This window comes from Phocoena sinus, chromosome 3 (genome assembly GCF_008692025.1).
Source record: "Phocoena sinus isolate mPhoSin1 chromosome 3, mPhoSin1.pri, whole genome shotgun sequence".
NCBI classification, from domain to species: Eukaryota; Metazoa; Chordata; class Mammalia; order Artiodactyla; family Phocoenidae; genus Phocoena; species Phocoena sinus.
The window spans coordinates 17296195-17316389 of record NC_045765.1 but is presented as its reverse complement, the minus strand read 5'-3'; the positions used below and the strand labels follow the sequence as shown (position 1 = coordinate 17316389).

The window sequence follows — 20195 nt, the reverse complement described above, 5'->3', positions numbered from 1 at the left end:
GGGGGTCCTAGGGTGGGAGTTCGTTAGGGCAAAAGCGGGGTACAGGACTGGGGTCCGGGCCCCAGGCCCAACGGCGGCAGGTAAGGGGCAGTGGCGGCACGAAGGACTTGGACATGCTCCCGGCGCCGCGGGGGGTGGCTTCGGGTGCAGGAAGTATGCAGTCCCGCAGCCCCCAGTTTGTCACGGGATGGCTCTAGGGAGAAAAGGAGTATAGGCGGCGCGAGGGAGGGGAGCACTTGTACTTTCAGGTCTGCTAGGACTGCGGATAATAGGCTACGGACACCTCATCACAACCCAGAGCCCGGTACTGTTCCCGTAGGGAACTAATTGCCGCCACACCCCTCCCCCTTCTGGCGGGTAAGTCGAGCGAACGGTTTGAAGGAAGACGCATGCGCGTGAAACTCAAACCGCTAAGGCTCGAATAATCGCGGTAAGGCGCAGGCGCAAAAAAGCCCGGCGGGTTTAAGGAGGTGGGCGGGGCTGACCCCAATACGCATGCGTATAATAATTTACTGGCGGGAGGTGGGCCGGCTCATAATATTACGCATGCGCCCGAGCTCTGTGTGACGCAAGGGGGCGGTGCGGGAACCTAGCTGCGCGTGCGCAGAGCTTGTTCAAAGGGCCTTATTTAGGTTGCGCAGGCGCCCGTTAGCCATTTCGTCTCAGCCGCGCCGAAGTTGTGTGTGCAGGTGAGTGTTTGGTGTTCCGTATTTACCACCTAGCGGCCCCCGACGATGCCAGTTTTGCGAGGATTTCTTGTCCCAAGGTCTCTGTAGAGGCTGCGGGGGCTTTAGCAAGGTGCGGGCTGCCGTTAGACACCAGGAATGGTTCGCCTAGTCGTGGCAGGGCCGATGAGGCCTGCAGGCCGCGCCGACTCTATTGTGTGAGATGTCGGAGGAGGCGGAGCGGAAGCGGCCGCCGCCATTTCCTTGCCTCCACGCTGGCGCTAGGCCGGGTGCCCCCTCGGCTTGGGGCACTGGTACCTGATGCGCAGAGCGGCCTCGGGGACCCGGCCGCTGGCCAACTGGGCGTTCGGTGTTGGAGTCGCCTGGGTCGGAACGTCCGCACGGGCTCGACCTTTATGGAGGCGCCGCGGGCCGGCAGGGCGTTTCAAGATCAGAGGGCTGTTTAATTTTAACATTTTTCAGGTCTGACCCTCATCCTCATCTTGCAGGCTGTTTCGACGCCAGGACCTCCTAAGAGACGATGATGTTGGGCACCGAAGGCGGCGAGGGATTCGTGGTGAAGGTCCGGGGCTTGCCTTGGTCTTGCTCGGCCGACGAAGTGCAGCGGTTTTTTTCTGGTGAGTCTGAAGCGGAGGCGGGAGTTCAGCCCGGGCTGCAGGGCGGGCGGGGAGGCGGCGGCGGCGGGGTGGGGGGTGGGGGTTGGGGGTGTAGAGGCCAGGGCGCCCCCTGGTGGGGCGCGGGCGGCAGCGGTTCCCGCTGTCCTGCTCGCGCCCGGCTGGCCGCTGTTACGCAATGGAAATTGCGAAAGCCCCACCCGCCCGGCCCTCTTGGGGGAATGCGGCCTCTCTGGCGGATTTTTTTTTTTTTTTTTTCATTAAGTACTAGGCATTCTGTGGATGTCTTTTAGAAAGGATAAATGGGGATAGATGGGGTTTCCCTTTCAACCTTGAGAACTTTGCCCAGCAGCTGAACAAATATAACACCTTTCCAGTTTTGGCGTTTATTTGAAAAGGGGCATTCTGATTTGGAAAGATAAAATGTCATTTCTTAATTTCAGACAATTTTCCTAATCAAGATTTTGTAACTGAAGAGCTCTTTCTCATAGTTCTTGATCTGGCTCACTTTACAGTTGAGGACACTGAAGCCCAGGAAAGTTTTCTTGCCTATGTAGTTTTTTCCCCAGTATGTAGGTTTCCTGAATAACGTCTGCCAAATGTCCTTGTTCTCATTATTAGTGTAAGATGAGATTAAAAGATATTTGGGAGAAATTTACAGGCTTTGGAAGGATATTGTAGTACTGACTTACTATCTGAATTTAGTGTGTGTAACGGAAAACGACCTGTAAAACAAGAACCAAGTACACTGGAAGCCACCTTGCAGTGGGCAAGACTGGGTTTGGCTTCAGCTGTGCAACTTGGAGCATTTTAGCTTGGTAACATTGATCCCCTTTCAGGTGAGTATTGGTCCTGCAATTCGGATATGAGCAAGAAATTGTAATGTTGCTGCTAGTAAGGTAAAACTGTCAAATACCCTAAATCAAAACTCCAAACCACGTTTATTCAGAAAATGCCATAAAATCACAAGGTCCAGACGTAAAAGTTTACTGAGGAGTTATAAAAAGGATGTTTAATGGACACTTGAATAGTGAGGACTTGGAGATAACTTCATTAAGAAAGTGCTTTGAGTATTGGATTTTCTTGATGGATTGGGAATATATTTAGGGAATAAGAAAGTTTGGTCATGAGAGGAAAATTGCTTAATTACTGAAAGAGACACCCTAGGAGTTAGTAATACCTTGCTCATTTAAGGCTTTGCAAATGCTCTGCTTTGTAGTGGGGGTGTGTATAGGCATTTCATCACCCAGAGGTGGTTTTTAGTTTTAAATTCTGTATTAATAGTTGTTTTCTTTCCAGACTGCAAAATTCAAAATGGGGCTCAAGGTATTCGTTTCATCTACACCAGAGAAGGCAGACCGAGTGGCGAGGCTTTTGTTGAACTTGAATCAGAAGATGAAGTCAAATTGGCCCTGAAAAAAGACAGAGAAACTATGGGACACAGATATGTTGAAGGTTTGATTTACATTGCCCTAGTAACAGTAAATAAAACATTAAACCAATAGAAATCTATCTTACCCCTTCTGAATTTTAGGTATTTGACCGCATGGAAATGGTCATCTAAGAGTTTATGGCAGCTCTACCTAGATTATCTAAAGACCCAGGAAGTCTGAACTTGGTTTTCTAACTTTCCAAAGTTGACTAATTCTAAGCACCTCTTTCAGTATTCAAGTCAAACAACGTTGAAATGGATTGGGTGTTGAAGCATACTGGTCCAAATAGTCCTGACACGGCCAATGATGGCTTTGTACGGCTTAGAGGACTCCCCTTTGGATGTAGCAAGGAAGAAATTGTTCAGTTCTTCTCAGGTATGTAGTCCTGTTTGTTGCTGAGCAGTGAGTTTTGGCTAGCCTCTGGCAACATGTGATTGAATAGACCTTAAGTTGAGTAGCTTAGATATTTAAACAGGTTGTGAGTATATGCAGATGAATTAATATTTTCTTTTTCCTGGAGACCTTCAAATAATTTAAGCCCATCTTAAAGGTGGATTAATTAAGTACTTCCAAAGTGCTAACTGCCTATATTTAGTATTGTAGTTCAGAGTAGATCTTTGAGGATTGTCCTCAACAACTTAACTACTTTCCTCACATTGCTGTACAGCTAAGTACTTCAAGTTAAAGGTAAGATCCCTTAACATTAGATTAGTATGTTAGGTTGTTGTAATTTATGGCAAGTGTCTATATTGTAAGAGACACTGGGTCATGGGACCAGAAATTCTCTAATGATCTCATTCTGTTTATAAAAAAAAAACTTACGGAAACAATTGGTTTAGCCAGGGAATTAAACTTACTGAAAGTCAATCTAATATAAGTGTGGGTTGAATGTAGTCTTTGTATCTGAAGTACAGAAAGTGTTTTGAAATTGTTTTGGGCCTAAAGTATTTGAATGTTTAGCAGAATGTTAGAGCATATATTTTAAATACTGTTGCTTAATATTCATGTTGTGATAAACTGGAATTAAGAACAAGAAATCCTTTCATGGTTTAGTATGTGTTAAAATCTTGACTTAACTAGATACATATCAAGTCCTAATATTTTGCCAGAATTTTTGCAATCAAGTCTGTTTTTATTGTTTTTGTCTAAATTGGTGAGAATTGAATGCTATCTGTCAACATCGTTAAATATGAACATAATTTCATATCTTCTAGGAAAGTGCTTTAAGTCCTTTTTGTAAGCTTGGGAATGTTTCCACGGAAAGGATTTTTCATAGACGGAATTTCCAGAAGTGAATCTTACTACTATTAGAGCATAAGAGTGCATGATTGTGCTGTGTTAGATCAGTTGTTTGTTGAAAGCTTAGATTGTATGTTTGTCAATTATATGACTAAACAATGTTTCAATTTGTATATTAAATGTTTAAATATGTAATTTCTTAAAACTGAAGTTCCACTAACTTTAAAACATTGCAATATGAAATGAGGTAAAAGGTGTATCTTGAATTTAGTAAAACTGTTGTCTTTAATGCTTGAAAATTTGTTAAGTTCTTGTATAATTTTCAACATTAAGTTGCATAGATAAATAAGTATTCTTAATTGTTGAATTCTTAATGCATCCTGTGTTCAGCAAGTTTTTTCTTACATACCATGTCATGGGGTGTGTTAAGAATTAATAGTTTGTTATAATGGAACTTCATATTACTGCAATGAATTTTTAAAGAGTACTTGTTGAAAGCATACCGTTCACCTAAAGTTAAAATTCTGGTGTATTTAAAGCTATAAGAAGAATCATTTCTGGGCTTGTGATGTTAATATTGCCCCCCTACTGGGGTTATTTGTCCTTGGGTTGAAGGGTTGGAAATCGTGCCAAATGGGATAACATTGCCGGTGGACTTCCAGGGGAGGAGTACGGGGGAGGCCTTCGTGCAGTTTGCTTCACAGGAAATAGCTGAAAAGGCTCTAAAGAAACACAAGGAAAGAATAGGGCACAGGTGGGGATGGATGGTTGGTTGGATTTGTCACTTTTCTTATGGTAAACAATTAAATCCATATTCTCTCTGCTTAGAATCGAGGAAGAAAATCTGATTCCTAGTCCCAATTACTTGATGTTTTGCCAGTTTTCAAACTTCTCCTATGTCAAAGTCCCATAGTGCTTTCAGATTAAATTATAGGTTTTGAAATTGTCCCCAGTTAATTTGGTCTACTTCACAATTTTGTAGGATTCCTAATTAACCCCAGTCACTGGAGTTGAGAGACTATGGTTTTAAAAATGTTAATGCAAACCTGGCTTTAGCTGTAATAACTCCACCTAGTAAATTAATATTACCATAAGAAAATGTGATACTTTCTGATCTTGTTTTTAAAGTTGAAATGCAACAAACTTTCTTGCTGTATAAATGTTTTCTGCATATGTATTAATAAGCATAGCTTTCAAGAAATTGTCACAAAAGGTTTTATTCTCTTTGCTTGTGACTATTTTTCATTGAAGCATGCGCTTACCTATGCTGATTCCTACTAAAAGCATAGGCTGGGGTATTTATTGGCAGAAGGAAACGTGTAGTGTGGGCTAGACTGTTGGTGGAGGCTGGCTTTTTAGCTCACTTGCTATACATAATGCCAATGGATTTAAGACATGAAATGTTGAAAGTTGAGTGGAATTCTTTCCCTCCTAAGACATTTATTTACAGTACTCCTCTCTACCCCTAAGGTTGGGCACTCTGCCTCAGAGGAGTGAATTTTTTTTCTATAAAGTTTACATTAAATCTTAAAATTGAGTGAATTTCTGGTCATTGCCTGTACAAATATAAGAAATCTGGCTTTAAATATTAGTCAGTTTCATGGCTATGACTACATTGTTTTCTGTGTAACTGAATACCTGTATGAAATGAACTAATGTTTTCTCTCCCTTCCCCACTCCCTTTCCTCTTGAACAATGCTTTAGGTATATCGAAATCTTTAAGAGCAGTCGAGCTGAAGTTAGAACTCACTATGATCCACCACGAAAACTTATGGCCATGCAGCGGCCAGGTCCCTATGACAGACCTGGGGCTGGCAGAGGGTATAACAGCATTGGAAGAGGAGCTGGCTTTGAAAGGATGAGGCGTGGTGCGTACGGTGGAGGTATGTGTGTTGCGCAGGTGTCACGAGGTCTGTTCTTGATGTGACTTATTTAGTGATTGTACTTCTTGCCTTTCAGGTTATGGAGGCTATGATGATTATAATGGCTATAATGATGGCTATGGATTTGGGTCAGATAGATTTGGAAGAGGTAAGGTAAGAATTGAATTTCTCATCTGAGGGATACTTAACTCTTGTTCATTTAGACCTCAATTATTGTTTTTCAGGAATGTCAGATCACAGATACGGGGATGGTGGCTCTACTTTCCAGAGCACAACAGGACACTGTGTACACATGCGGGGATTACCTTACAGAGCTACTGAGAATGACATTTATAATGTAAGTGTAGGATAAATTCATAAGTTGTATATCTCAGTATAACAGTAAAAACATGGTTCTTATTCTACTTAAGTGAAGCAGCATGTTAAAGTTTTGTTTCCTGTAACAATATTTGACTTGATTCTCTGAAATACCTTATATTTAGTTTTTTTCACCACTCAACCCTGTGAGAGTACATATTGAAATTGGTCCTGATGGCAGAGTAACTGGTGAAGCAGATGTCGAGTTTGCAACTCATGAAGATGCTGTGGCAGCTATGTCAAAAGACAAAGCAAATATGCGTAAGTGTGATTTAAGGATCTTCGGGTCTCTTATAGGTAGTTGTGTGACTGATTACGATAAAGGAATAGTAAGGATGAGAAAAATTTGTAATCCAATAATAGGGTTCTACGGGATGTTTAAAAAGTGTGTGGGTTTTTAAAGTTGGTATGATTAAAAAATTTGTGATAACACTGACTAAGGTATATGCTTAACTGACAAAGCAATTTAGGTGAATGTTTAAGACTGCTTTTTGAAACTTGCATAAAGTAAATCACCTGAGAAGCAGCTAGAATTTTTTTTTTTTTTTTAACTAAAAGTATTTATAGTTCACAGATCTACTTAAAAGAACTAAAAGTGCTTATCTTTTTCTTTCACCAACAAACATTTTCAACTGTTTTTTTTCTCATTTCAGAACACAGATATGTAGAACTCTTCTTGAATTCTACAGCAGGAGCAAGCGGTGGTGCTTACGGTAGCCAAATGCTAGGAGGCATGGGTTTGTGTAAATATCACTTTAGTGTCTTTTTTTAAGCTAACCTTGTATACCTTTTCTCTCATTTCAGAACACAGATATGTAGAACTCTTCTTGAATTCTACAGCAGGAGCAAGCGGTGGTGCTTATGGTAGCCAAATGATGGGAGGCATGGGCTTGTGTAAATATCGTTAGTTTTTTTAAAAACCAAAACGTTTATATCTGTATAAGTCAATTATATAAGTTAAGTTATATATAAGGAGTTAAGCATAATTTAGGCAAAGAAAAGTTTTGATTTGAATAGTATGTGTGCCTTAAATCGTTGTTACATAAAACTGTTAGATAACAAATAAGTTTGAAGTACTTTTGGGGGAGGGGACTACAGAAAGAAACTAGTTGAATTGTTTATAAGTATGAAGTATAAATCTAAAAGTAATATTTAGCAAAAAGCGCAGGATCAAAATAAATTTTGGGGCATAATCAGGTGTTTAGTGATACCTGTGTATTGACCTACCCTTAATATATCGAATTATGGGGGGCAATCCCACTAAATCCAGTTAAGCATTTTCATAAGGTCTTGTCAAAATGCCTCTACTTACGGAAACGTGGATTCAGTCCTGCTGATGTGTATGCTGTTGGCCTTGTGGTTTATAAGTGTTTGACTAGCTCAAATGATGGATAGAAAGGTAGTCTGGTCATAGACAGTAGGCAGAAGGAGGGCACAGAGGGTTATATATAGTGATGTAAGATCAAGACTGGAAAATAATAGATGAGAATTACAAGCCCGGTACCACCAGGTACCACATTACATAAGGAACAAGGTTCTAATGTTCTCTTAACTTAACAGCAAACCAGTCCAGTTATGGCGGCCCAGCCAGCCAGCAGCTGAGTGGTGGTTATGGAGGCGGCTATGGTGGCCAGAGCAGCATGAGTGGATATGGTAAGTGTGTTTTTTTATATACTTGAGTAAGTTTCAGGCAGGTTTCTTTAGTTGGGAATATTCAGGCTCCTTTTTGGTGAAATTGGGTTATTAAATGTATGCTCTTGATCCTAATATAACTGTTCAAATAGCTTAACTTTCAGAATCAATCATTGGGAGGGGGAAGTATTCTATGAATTCAAAATAGTCATTATTGCAACTTTAAATAATGTTGAGCCAGAAAACATCTGCTTCCGTTTGTTAAAACATTAAATAAAATTGTTCACTTTTTCTGTCTTTTTGTTAGCAATAAATCCATTTTAGATGGAGGGAGAATTTTAAATAATAGAATGGTGGTTGGGTTTAGGACCGTATTTACTAGTCAGTTAACCTAGGATTGGTTTTATTAATTTATTTTTTCAATTGGTCTAAAGAATGGTGATTTTGGTATTATAGTCTTACCCTACAAAATCCTTTTGCAGACCAAGTTTTACAGGAAAACTCCAGTGATTTTCAATCAAACATTGCATAGGTAAATATTTTCTCGAAAAGTATAATTTAAATTCCCAATAGCAAATACTGATATGTTGTAGTAACACTTTCTATAGCAGTCAATGGCTCTGATTTAACTCCATGGAGGCTGCCATTTTGGGCACAGTGAGTTGCCTTTAGTCCAACTTCGTCGTCTCACTTCCTGCCCGCCATGAATAGGAAAAGCAAGAGATTGCCCCTGTGCTCCCTATTCATATGTGCCATTCGATGGACACATTGTGAATGTTTATGGTAAATTTTTTTTTAAAATGCTTTGTTTAGCTTTAAAAACAACATGAAGTAATTTTGCAATTTTTGAAAAACACTAGTTTTCCTTTAAACTTAATTTTCCACGTTGATCCTGAAGCATCCAATTAAATGGTAGCACAAGAGTCTGGCAAGTTGGTACTGCAGAGAAAAGGGGTTAATTGAGATTTGTTTGGAGTTGGGAGTCCCTTTTCCCAAACATGCTTCTCGCCACTTGGACAGCAGCCATTTGTACTCGTATACTTTTTAAACTTTTTCTTGGAATGCTATATTTTAGTTGACTGATAATCTGATACTTATCCTGACTTGTCAAATTGATCTCTTTGCAGGCAGCCAAGGAACAGTGAACAGCAGCTACTACAGTAGTGGAAGCCGAGCATCTATGGGAGTGAACGGAATGGGAGGGATGTCTAGCATGTCGAGTATGAGTGGTGGATGGGGAATGTAATTGATCCTGATCACTGACTCTTGGTCAACATTTTTTAAAAGAAAAACAAAACTTAAGTTTTAACAGTTTTGCAATACAAACTTGTGGTTTATGCTTACTCTAAGTGGAAATCAGGATTGTTTTAAAGACTTAAGGTTCAGTATTTTTGAACACAAACATTCATTTAGGATGTAACTAGGTTGAGTAATCTGTTACTGTTAAATAATTTTCAGCTTTTCTCAAGTTAGTTATATTATTGTAGGATGTACTTAAGCAGTAGGTGTATTTAGGTTAAAGCAGTTGAATTATGTTAAATGTTGCTTACACCACATTACATTGAACACTGTTTGGATGCATTGTTGAAAGACATGCTTTTTTGTGAAACTCAGTATAGGAGCTGTGTCTGCAATTAAAAGTGAAACATTTGGCATGTTTGTTAATTCTAGTTTCATTTAATAACCTCTATGGCACGTAAGTTTAAGCTTTTTTTTTAAGTTAATGGGGAAAATTTGAGACGCAATACCAATACTTTAGGATTTTGGTCTTGGTGTTTGTTTGAAATTCTGAGGCCTTGATTTAAATCTTTTCATTGTATTGTGATTTTCCTTTTAGGTGTATTGCGCTAAGTGAAACTTGTTGAATAAATCTTCCTTTTAAAAACTGCACTTTGTCTTGTCTGTGCTTCAGTGTCATGTGGACTGTTTCTTGGTGATCTATTCCTGCCTGGGGCGTAGGTGAACAGTGGCCCACGTCTCTGGCTGTGGCAGACAGGCTCTGCAGTTGTGGCCGTTTTGTAGATGTCTTCAGACCTCTCTTCCCTCCAGTGCAACTGAAGGTAAACGTAGCTCTGGGGCCCTGTGGAAGGGCTTGTATGTCTGGCCTGGCTGCACAGGATCTGAATTTTTGCCTTTGACTTGCTAAGCACTTGCACAAAGCCAAGGGGGAGGCAGAAGTCTCCTCACTGCATGCTATGCATGTCCATGGAAGCCTTTTGAGCATGGCTGAGGAAGTGCCAGAGGCAAGGGGTGGCTGACTAGAGCTGCCTCTTCCTAGTCTGATGGCATCTTTTGAATTTTGTTTATATGGGGTATCTTCTAGAAGGAGCTAGCTCTTAGAGAACTTTCACATTGAGGTTTCAACCTTTATTTTTACCTCATTCCTCAAGATCAAAACTACTTAAGAGCGACATTATTCCATTTATTTACAAAGCTTCTGAAGTAGAATACCAAGTTGTACTTTAGGAGAACAAATGATTCATTTAAATCAGTAATTGAAACCATTATCGTATATAAGAACTGAGTGACATTTGCTTAGGAAAGTAGTAAGCAGTTCTTATAAGTGTAGTTCTAGGATTCCCTTCAGATACTTAACACTAGTTTGGGAATTGCCACTCATTCATCCCTCTAATAGGAAAATTTCACTGTATTGAGGTTAGAATTAAGAATCGGAGCTGTGAATATAGGCTTGTGCTGTTTGAAGCCACATGTGTACATTTTTACTTGCTGTGACTGCTGAAGGTTTCCTCTTGGGTGAGGTGAGTATGGTGAGTGTACTCTGAAAAATTGTGTGGAATGATAGTCGTTATTTACAGACTGTAGATGGCAGCATTGCGTGAGGGTATGCGTGAAGGGCCCTGCAGTCTGCCTGCCCTGCCCACACGCGCTCTGAAGGCTGGGTGCATACCTTCAGTTGGGTTGGGGATACAGGAGTGTTGTACTTGGTAATTTTCTGGGGAGGCACTGTTGAGCATTGCTGTTCAGCTGCTGCCCCTGAGAGATCTTTACTGAGTTACTCCATGTCTCGGGAATTAGACACAAGGAGGGTTCCTTCCCCTGGTCCTCTAGTTTTTCACAAGGAACATCTTTGTTGAAAAACATGCCTTATTGGAGGAAGAAAAGGGACTAGAATTAGAAACTTGAACTCTAGAAACATTGTGGTTCTTTGGAACCTTGTAAAAATCTGTAGTTTGGAATGAATGCAGCTTTGGAGCTGGGCACACAGTTTTAGAGGCTGGCCATACAGATTCGTGTTTTTCTGTAAGATGTTAGGAAAAACAGCGAACTTTTTGGCCAACCCAAATATATAAGGGAACGACTTTTGGGCTTTGGTGACAGGTACTTTCTCTGTGCTTGTTGGACTTATCAGCCCAACTTGTCCTTGGGCTCAACTGGGCAGAGCAGCCTGCACCCCAGAACACAGCAGGCTCAGGTCTTCACCTCGAAGGCAGTCGCCCTCACCAAGGGCCTCGTCCTGAAATGGGGGTTGCTTTGGGCATCCTGTGAAGCTGACACAGCTCTCCTTCATTTTCTGCACCAGAATGAAAAATAAATGATTTTATTGCAGGGCTAATGATGGGTATTCATGAGTGTGAAACAGCAAATTTCTTGACTCTGAAAAATAAGTGATTTTATTGCAGGGCTAATGATGGATATTAATTCACAAGAGTGTGAAATAGCAAATTTCTTGACTATGAAAAATAAATGATTTTATTGCAGGGCTAATGATGGATATTCACAAGGGTGTGAAATAGCAGATTTCTTGACTCTGAAGCAGGGAAGGCATGCTGGGGCAGCGGGGAGGGAAAGGAATTGATTCACTAGTGGGTCTGCTGCAAAATAGGTTAAATTCTTTGGAAACTGAAAAATGGCAATAGCAAAATCATGAAGGTTATATCTGAACCAAAGCCAGTGGCGTCAAGGGAGAACTTCAATCCAGAGGAGCTGAATCCATACAATTTGGAAAGGAGAGGCGCGCAGTTTCTGGTTCCCGCATGTTGTGTTCCAGAGTGACAGCAGCCCAGGCGAGGATCTTGTTCTCTTGGGAAACTAACCTCCCAAGTCCCTGGCCACCTCGAGACCCAAAGAGTTTGGCACTGCTCTGAGGCTGCCCATGCCCATGAAGACAGGCTGGCAACTGGTCCAGAAAGCAGGCCCTGCTGATGCCCCCACCTTAGGAGCCGGTGGAGGAGGAGCAGCGCTGAAGGAGCAGCGTGTGGCAGCTGTCGCACACACGTACTGGCTTGGGGTAGGAGGGCAGGGCCAGCTCATTACTGGAGCACGTGTTGCAGAAGATGTGGCCACAGTTTCGGCAGTGGTGCTAGAGGATGGAAAAGAACTCAGGCTCAGAACACGCTGAGCTGCCTGGGTCTGCACACCCGCTCGAGTTTGACCTTTAAAAGTTTAATGCTTTAAAATCCCTCCCTCATGTATCAGTGAGGCATGTACCAATTTGGAATGGGTTCTTGTAGACCTTGTTTCTACATTTATGTTCCTGTAAAATCCATGGAATTTTGGAGGGGTGAGTTAAAGTTCTTTTTCTTTGTGTTTTGTTGGACTTGACAGCTCTTACTGAGTTGGTAGTCCGTGCTACTTAGAAAGCCTGGGTTCATTCTCTGCAATCGCTACATTCCATGGTGGTGACCCAAGGTTTCTTTAGCCAGCCCCTCATGAGAAGGGTATCTTGCTTTTGTAAACAGGGCTGCAGTTTGAACCTTGGGCACATGGCAGACACCAAGACAAGAACCCTCTATACATCACTTGTGCCAACTGCCCCCCACTCCCCCAGTCAGGCTAGACAATGGACTTTGAACTGGGCCATTCAGTGTGGGGAACCTTAGTAAAGGCTCTATTTTGTGTGAGGTCTATATCCTGCCCCTGTCCTGCCCAACTGGTCAATAAAGGCCCTGTCAACCCTGGACCAAAGGCTGGGCCCAAGACCTTCTCTTCCGGAACCTGAAGGCAGGCTACACAGGCATTCACTGGGGGCCAGTGCCCTGGCCAGATTGCCAGTTACCTTTTGGTGCCACTTGGATGCCTGTCCTGAGACTTAAATTGCCCATGGGTCCCCCATAGATTCTGTTTTTGCCTAACTTAGATTTTGGTCCTATTGCTTCCAAAGAATTTTCAGTTGATATACACACTTAGACCATTTCTGCAAACAAGCAGCCCCAACTCCCAAATCATTGAGAGGACTGTGATGGAGACAAGCCCTGTAACTTACCGGCTGGGGTCCCTGAAAGGGGGCAGGCTGGAAGGTCGTCTGCATGGGCCAGCAGACCAGTGAGCATGAACACAATGCCACAATGCCCACAGGCCTTTTCCAGAACCAGAGGAAGGAGAGCCCAGGCAAGGCACGAACTCAGCCCCTGGGCGAGCAAGTGCAGGGCTACCCCACATACCTTTCTCCGGGAAATGGAAAACTCCTTTTCACACTGCTTACAGTGCGTGGCTTCATCGTCTTTCAGCCAAGTATGGCCCTGAGGAGGAAAGAACACCACAGAATCCCACTTTATGGCTTGGTTCCTGATGAACCTTTTAGCTGTGTTCATCCTTCAACCCAGCATCTGCTGTCCCTTCCTAATAGCACCTGGTCTGCTTTTGCGGGACTGCCTCTTCTCCACTAGAAGTGGCCTCACAGGACTGTCCCCCACCCTGACTACAGCTGGAGCTCATGTGCTGCAGCCTGCCCGCCCTCTGGCTTCCTGGTCTCCACAGGTTGCCCCCAGTCCTCAAGCCAGATTCTCCAGCCTTCCCTTAACCTGAGACTCACCCACCCGCTTTCAATAAATGCCCTGTGGCTGAGGTAACCAGAATCAGGATCTGGTTAACTCCAGCCCTGGCTGAGACATTATCCAAAGTGCCTCCTGAACTGGCAGGAGGAACAGGGGCCAACCCTGTCAGCCAGACTAGAAAATCTGTGACAACAGTCCCCACCGTGAGACAGAAGGCAACATGCTGTGGAGACAGGAAGCCCTTCTCCATACACACTGACCCCCAGTCCTCAGGGCATCGTGGGAGGCAGATGTCTCCATTCTGAGGAGCCAACTGAGGCTTAGAGAGATGCTTTTGGAGGTCTTTCTAAGGGAAAACTAGGATATGCGATTTATTCAGCCTCAGGGACTGAGGTGGTCAGGGGTCAAGGGCCCTGTGTACTTTCAGGGCTCCTTGGCTTTTGTTGGCCACCACTTTCCTGATGACAGATCTTATGATTGGGATCTGCAGCACCGCACCCAGGGCTTTCAACCTTGGGTTCACTAGTTCCACGCAGCTCTAGAGTCCCATTTTATGATTTTTATCCTCCCTCTGGCACTGTCAGCTGACGTTTTGTGCACACTTCTGTGCAGTGCAGGGGATACAAAGATAAACAGCTCACAGCAATGACATCCAAGGAGCTTTCGGTCTACAAGGGAGGATACAGTAAACTGATGTGAACTGCAAGTCCAGGCTGCTGTTAGTTACTGTGACAATTTGCTTCTGACCTGAGGTGCCCTGGGAGTCAGAGGCATTAGGATCTCTGCGCTAGCATACGCTGGAGGGTGCCTTGTGAAGAGGGTGTTTGTGCGCTGCTGCCACAGCAGAGCTGAAGCTGAAGGCTAGGAGCTCCTGCACCCTCCTCTCCACTCTCTCAGCCCCAGCTTGGTACTGCATGGGGTCACCTGGACCACATGTTCCTGCTCTCCTTAAGCTGTGTGTGCCACTCTGCCCTCCCCAAAATGGTCCAGAAACTTGGCCCAGCTCAGGGCTTAAGTGGTTCCCAGAACTGGCACAGGGCACTTTAGTGGGCCTCTGGCCCCTCACTTGGAGGGAAAGGTCTTACTCTCACTATTAAAAAATAAATACCTGGATCTTTTCATTTCCTTCATTAGGGTACCTATGATCTAGGCCTAATGTCAAACTACAGCTGACAGCAGAGAAACCAGAACCAGAGGACCTCGGTTCCAGCTTGGGCCCTGCCACTTGCAGCATCGTCATCTCAGCCAAGTTACATGGCTCTGAGCAGCATTTTCTTATCTGTAAATAAGTGACAAGAACCACCAATCAACCACACATTCTCACCTGATTTTTGTGAGAAAACCTAAGAGCATGCTAGGATATTAGCACAAGCTAATAGCTACGAGTAGTGATTCTTATGTTAATAACATTAATAATCCAGTACCTTCAGGGCCTTATTTACTTCTTTGATGTCTTCCATCTTCAGCTTTGACCTTAAAAAAAAAAGAGAGCGAGAAAGAAAGAGATTCACAGCCTCACTAGAGGGGCTTTCAAACTCGAAGTAAACCCACAAAACCTTTTTGGGTTTGTAAAGTCAACAAGACTTGTAAGAGAGGAGTGTGATAACACGAGTTCTTGTAAAATTGTTTCTCTCCACCTTTTTATAATCCCAGAGTCATCTCACTATTGGCTCCTGTCTGGCGCAGTCTGAGGCTGAGCCTGTGGACTGAATCTGGCCTAAGAACAAGCTGTTGAATTGGCAAGGATTTAAAAAGACTTTGAAATAGCTGCAAGCATTTAAAAATTGAGAATTATCTCATAAAAGCCCATGTGTCTGGCTTCTCTGGGCAACTATTCCTGAGTGTGACATGTGCTTTAAGTCGGGGCGGGGGAGGGGGGCTCCCCCATGGCAGGAACCTGAATCTGTAGGCCTCTCACCAGCCCCTTTCCTGCTGCCTGCCTGCTCTGTCTAGAAAGGCCAGGCTCAGGGGGCATGATTGTTTGTTCTTGTTCCATTCTTTTTAAAAATATTTATTTGGTTGCACCGGATCTTAGTTGCGGCATGTGGGCTCCTTTGTTGCAGCTCGTGGGGTCCTGAGTTGTGGCATGCGAACTCTTAGTTGTGGCATGCATACTGGATCTAGTTCCCTGACCAGGGATCGAACCCAGGCTCCCGGCATTGGGAATCCTAACAACTGCGCCACCAGGGAAGTCCCCTTGTTCCATTCTTGTTAGTGCAAGAATAATTCCTTAGTTCTCCACATAAAAGACAGGACTGAACATTGTCTAAACTGGAAGAATTAAACCAGATAAAACGAAACATATGTATTTGTCAAAGCCTTTTTTTAAAAGCTGAGATTAGCCTAAACTGTCACTGGATTAGTGCCTAATCTAAGTGCCGGAGAGGCAGGCCTCTGAGACACAGGCTAGACTTCTAGGGAAGGATTAGGAAACCAAACATCAAGGCCTTTAAAAGAAAAACCCCTGTGGCCTTCAGGAGTGCTTGGAGGTGCTCCTTCTGTCCCCTGACTGGCTGCAGAAATAGGCCAGTGGGCTGACAGGGCCAGAGGCTGTCTGGGATGGACAAGGTCAAGATGGCAGCCTCAACATATAATAACTTTCCTGGGAAATACAATTTGAAAAGAATCCAGATGTTTCCAAGATAAACTGGGCAGCTGTGCCTGTAGTTGGTGGAGGCATCTGAGAACAGGCTTCTCTGTCATCTGGTGTTGGCTTGCAAAAAGAAGGGAGGAGGGGAGAAAGCACTAGCCTTGCCGTGGTATGTATCCCTGACATGGCAACACCTACACAACCCGGCTGTGAAGGACATTCTGAAGCTGGGTCAGGCAGCAGTGCTGGGAGGCTGCCAAGTGCAGGGGTGCATTTTCAAGACCAGAGCCTGTCCGCTTTTCTGAGGCCTGTGGCCTACTAGGAGTGTGTCTCTAACTCTGTTTGCTGTCTGTCCAACATGAAGAGGACAGGCAGGAGAAAAAGTGGGGCTAGCCACCTGAGAAGGGGGGAGGGCACCCTGAGGACACCTCCCTCTCCATCTGTCTAAACACCACTGCAAATCCAAGAAGCCAGCACCACGCCAGCCTCCACATCTGGTTCTCATTAGTCTCAGGGACGCCCTCAGACCTGGCCTGTGCTCTGAGTGTGGGGTTGATACCTGGCCTTGCCCACTCTCCAGGAGCTCTCCCCACGGTGGGGGCAGCAGCACAGGGCACTCAGCCTGAGAGGTGGCAGGCAGCCCTCAGGGCACAAGGGACCAGCAGCCCTGGGCTGATCTAGAAAGATAGGGTGAGTGGGAGAGGATGGCGAATGGGCAACATCTTCACGTCAAACTATTGAAAAGACCACATTCCCATCAGAGTCATAACATTTTCCTTTCTTGTTTTTCTTCATACTTTTGTGGGCCAGCCCAGAGCACTGCTTGAAACCTTCCAACTTTCCAGACAGAAAAATCCTAAGGTTGTGCACATGTGTGGACTACTTTAGTGTCTAGTTTCTGGTTTATCCTCACGTTATTTCCTATCTCTGGTCCTTTTCTGGTCACAGTGTCTTCTGTACTGGGCCTGAGCCCGGGCTGTGCTGCCCACTGTGCCTGCATCAGGACTCAGGTGGGAGCAGTGAGTCAACCTGGGGTCTCTGTGTGAGTGATGGGGAAAGAGGAACTTTCGTTTCTCTGATGGACAGCTCTGCTGGGTTCCACACTGCCCCCATGTGGGCCAGACCCACCTGTGAGGTTAAGTGACAGACAGAGCTGGGAGGTAGAGACTGATTCCTGATGACTTTTTTGCTTAAGCAAGCCAGTGTGAGTTTGATATCTGTCACTGGCAACCAAGAGTCCTGACTCAAAGAGAAAAACCTACACACTGGGTTTAAAAATGCAATCATCACACAAACAGGCAAGTTCCACAATCTGCAGTGTGACCTATCAGACTGTCCAGAGCAACCTGGCAGGACTGGCACACCAGGGAGGACAGCTGTCAAGTCGAAGGGGAGACAGAACCAGCAGGGTCTGCACTCCTTCAGCATCACCATTGGAGACAGACAGACTCTGCTAGATGTGAGTATCCAGTCTCAAGAGAGGTTCAGTGGTCACCATACTTGCACTGTGGCAGGCTTACATTCTCAAGCCATAGTCCTCCCTCTGGAGCTAAACACACAACCCTCTCATCACCCATCTTGTTCCCTTGGGACACAGATGCTAAGTTTGTGAACATGAGGGTTCTAGTCACTAGCAAAGTATATTCTTGATGAATTAATTAACCCAAACCAGTGCTGTGTCCCTGGCGCCTCACTTCCTGGGTTTAGTGTGTGTGTGGGGGCGTCACCCTTGAATAGCTGGCAGGCCTCCCCGACTGGCCTTCCCTCCTCTGACAAGAGGACACAGGTTTGGGGCTTGAGTGATGCAGTGGGTAGGCTGGTGTGACTCTCCAGGGGGAGGGAGGCCTAGTGGCCCTAATGGAGGCGGCAGACAAGGGGAGTGGGGTTCTTACTGGCTGAGGTGCAGACCCATTTCCTGGAGGGCTTGTTCCTGCTCGTCACAAACCTTCTGTAACTCTGTCTTCTCATCCTGGAGCTCCCGCAGCTCCTAAAGTGAACAAACCAGGTGCTTGACACAGACTTGAAAGTCTTTTTTTTTTTTAAGGTTTAGTAATCATAGTGACAAGCAGGTTGGAATGTTTTTCTTTTTTTTTTTTCTGTTGTGTTTTTTCTTTTTTGGCCACTCTGCGAGGCATGCAGGATCTTCATTCCCTGACCAGGGATCGAACCTGTGTCCCCTGCAGTGGAAGCCCCAAGTCTTAATCACTAGACTGCTAGGGAAGTCCCTGGAATGTTTTTCAAGAGCAAGAAACAGTTTTGTTGTATTAACCTTCTTCAAGACAGGGTTATTTCATAGGTTCCCTCATGTTTCACCAGAATGGGCAACTGGAAGGGTAAGCACTTCAGGAGTGGCTCTGCAGTGCAAACAGTGACGTGGGGCGAGAAACGTTCAAAACAGACCCTCACAGTGCAAAAAAGGCTTTGCCTATCTGAGTTTCTATGAAAAGACAGATTTGTATCAGGGCAAGCTAGTTTAGGAATAAACTGTTTTTCAGAAAGGGCTGGTCAAAATTTCCAGAGAATGAATGAGCAAGGCTGATGAAGGCCAAGATCTGGGATCTCTTTCATGGCCCCGAGAGTGGCAAGCCCTTCTGGAGGCCCCGAGCCATGGAGTGAAGCTCGCTGGGGATGATGCTGATGACTTTGTAATCTGGGGCCAGCACACCTTGAGGACAAAGGCTGGCAAGGGCAGAGACAAAGACCCAGAAAAGTAACTTGGGTTTTCAGGGCTGGCCCCGGGACAGCAGCGGGGCTTGGGCCTGAGTGGTGGCAGTTCCCCCTTAGCCCGCTCCTGGGCCCTGTGCTCCAGAGCCTATTAACACAGGCTCACAGGGGCATGCTGAGGCTTCCCAGCAATGTTAGACACATTGTTTTGTTTCTTTTGCAGGGGTGTGTGTAATTCAAATCTTAGATCAAAGTATTTTGAAGGGGGCATGTTCCATCATGCGGCAAAACTTTCTAGAAGTCCTCTCTCCTCCACCTCTGAGCCGGAGTGGCTCTTGAGGAAGCAATCCCCACACTGGGCCTAGCAGGCTCTCTCATGAGGGCCTCTAGGTACTTTCCAATGGAAATCAAAGGGCTTTTCTCTCAAATTGCAGCAGTACCCATTACCATGCTCAACGAGACCAAATCTAGGTCTGGGAACTGCCCCCGCTGCAGGGATCCTCCTCCAGGGAAGGTGTGGTGCAGGAAGGCTGACTGAGGCCTCTGCTCAAGCCCTCCTTCCTCTGCTATCACACCTCAGCCACACAGCCCTTCTCTCTGCTCCTTTGCTGCGACAGACCCTCACACTTCCTGGTGGCTCTACATGGCTGGCCCTTGTTCAGCATTCAATTGTCTGCTTAACTGTCACTCTCTTCCCAGGCCACCCGCCATGCCAGTGTGGGGACATTTTACTGTTTTACTCTCTTCACTGTTCTCATTATCGAGTCTCTCTGGTTTGCTCACTGGATTATGATGTGTCTTTGCCTCTTCCTCCTAGAGCAGATGTGGGAACAGTGTCCCAGGCCCGTCCCAGGCCTGGAGCTGGCTGGCGCACAGCGGGGACTGACCCTGCAGCTGCGGATTCACGAGTCATGCATGTGGCTCACTTGCCCACTGGGAGGCTCTTGAGCAGGAGTTTTTGCAGATGCTAGAAGCTCTTTTTCTCCCCAAGACAGTCTGCCTTACCTTTTTTAATCCTTCTACTTGCTGTAGCTCTGCTCGGAGTAGAGAGGAAGTGTCTTTCTCATGCTGTAATTCTCGCTGAAGAGCCTGTCTTTGCTCTTTTTCTGATTTCAACTCTTTCTCTAGACTTGAGCTGTTTTCGCAAAATGAACTTGAGTTAGTCTCAATGAGAGATTTTCATGGAGGTCCACAATCCACAACCCAGGTCACCACTCAAGAAACGGGGGATTCACAGGAATCTGAACTGCCACGTGAGCATCTAGACCTTTCAACAAGCATGGAAATAAGGTTCCCTCTCCCGCAGGGCCATCTGCACCTCCATAGGAAAGACCAGGAACATGTCATGGAAAGCAGGCACAG

The 20195-nt window shown here is 44.9% G+C and overlaps 2 protein-coding genes across 15 annotated transcripts in view; one reads left to right on the top strand and one right to left on the bottom strand.

Annotated features, from left to right (window-relative positions):
* The first annotated feature begins 567 nt into the window (after positions 1-567).
* On the top strand, positions 568-9734 carry HNRNPH1 (heterogeneous nuclear ribonucleoprotein H1). Of its 13 annotated transcripts, none has more exons than XM_032628253.1 (14): positions 568-689; positions 1175-1303; positions 2600-2755; positions 2965-3108; positions 4588-4726; positions 5677-5840; positions 5932-6003; positions 6059-6192; positions 6338-6473; positions 6866-6925; positions 7017-7106; positions 7773-7865; positions 8327-8376; positions 8972-9734. In XM_032628253.1, exons 2-13 carry the CDS (start codon positions 1207-1209, stop codon positions 8374-8376), a joined length of 1335 nt encoding a protein of 444 aa, XP_032484144.1. In that variant the 5' UTR covers positions 568-689; positions 1175-1206; the 3' UTR covers positions 8972-9734. The 13 variants fall into 13 exon arrangements, 11 of the variants coding, with proteins under 11 accessions (XP_032484144.1, XP_032484145.1, XP_032484142.1 ...); XM_032628254.1 differs by having other exon boundaries at positions 5677-5855; positions 7017-7076; XM_032628251.1 differs by having other exon boundaries at positions 5677-5855.
* Positions 6240-20195, bottom strand: part of RUFY1 (RUN and FYVE domain containing 1) — a 61744-nt gene continuing 47788 nt past the window's right edge. Inside the window, exons 14-19 of one of the 2 annotated variants that reach the window (XM_032628243.1) lie at positions 19839-19968; positions 18062-18156; positions 15004-15052; positions 14688-14858; positions 13247-13324; positions 6240-12165 (exon numbers count right to left, since the gene is read on the bottom strand). In XM_032628243.1, coding sequence (XP_032484134.1) covers positions 12019-12165; positions 13247-13324; positions 14688-14858; positions 15004-15052; positions 18062-18156; positions 19839-19968 — 670 coding nt within the window. In that variant the 3' untranslated portion in view covers positions 6240-12018. The remainder of the gene's footprint in view (positions 12166-13246; positions 13325-14687; positions 14859-15003; positions 15053-18061; positions 18157-19838; positions 19969-20195) is intronic. The other variant, XM_032628244.1, reaches the window with a different exon arrangement.

Coding starts and splice junctions, on each gene's coding strand:
- HNRNPH1 (XM_032628245.1), top strand. CDS start 1,207: ATGATGTTGGGCACCGAAGGCGGCGAGGGATTCGTGGTGAAGGTCCGG. Junction 6,004..6,058: donor GTCAGATAGATTTGGAAGAG/GTAAGGTAAGAA, acceptor TTGTTCATTTAG/ACCTCAATTATTGTTTTTCA. Junction 6,193..6,337: donor CTGAGAATGACATTTATAAT/GTAAGTGTAGGA, acceptor CCTTATATTTAG/TTTTTTTCACCACTCAACCC.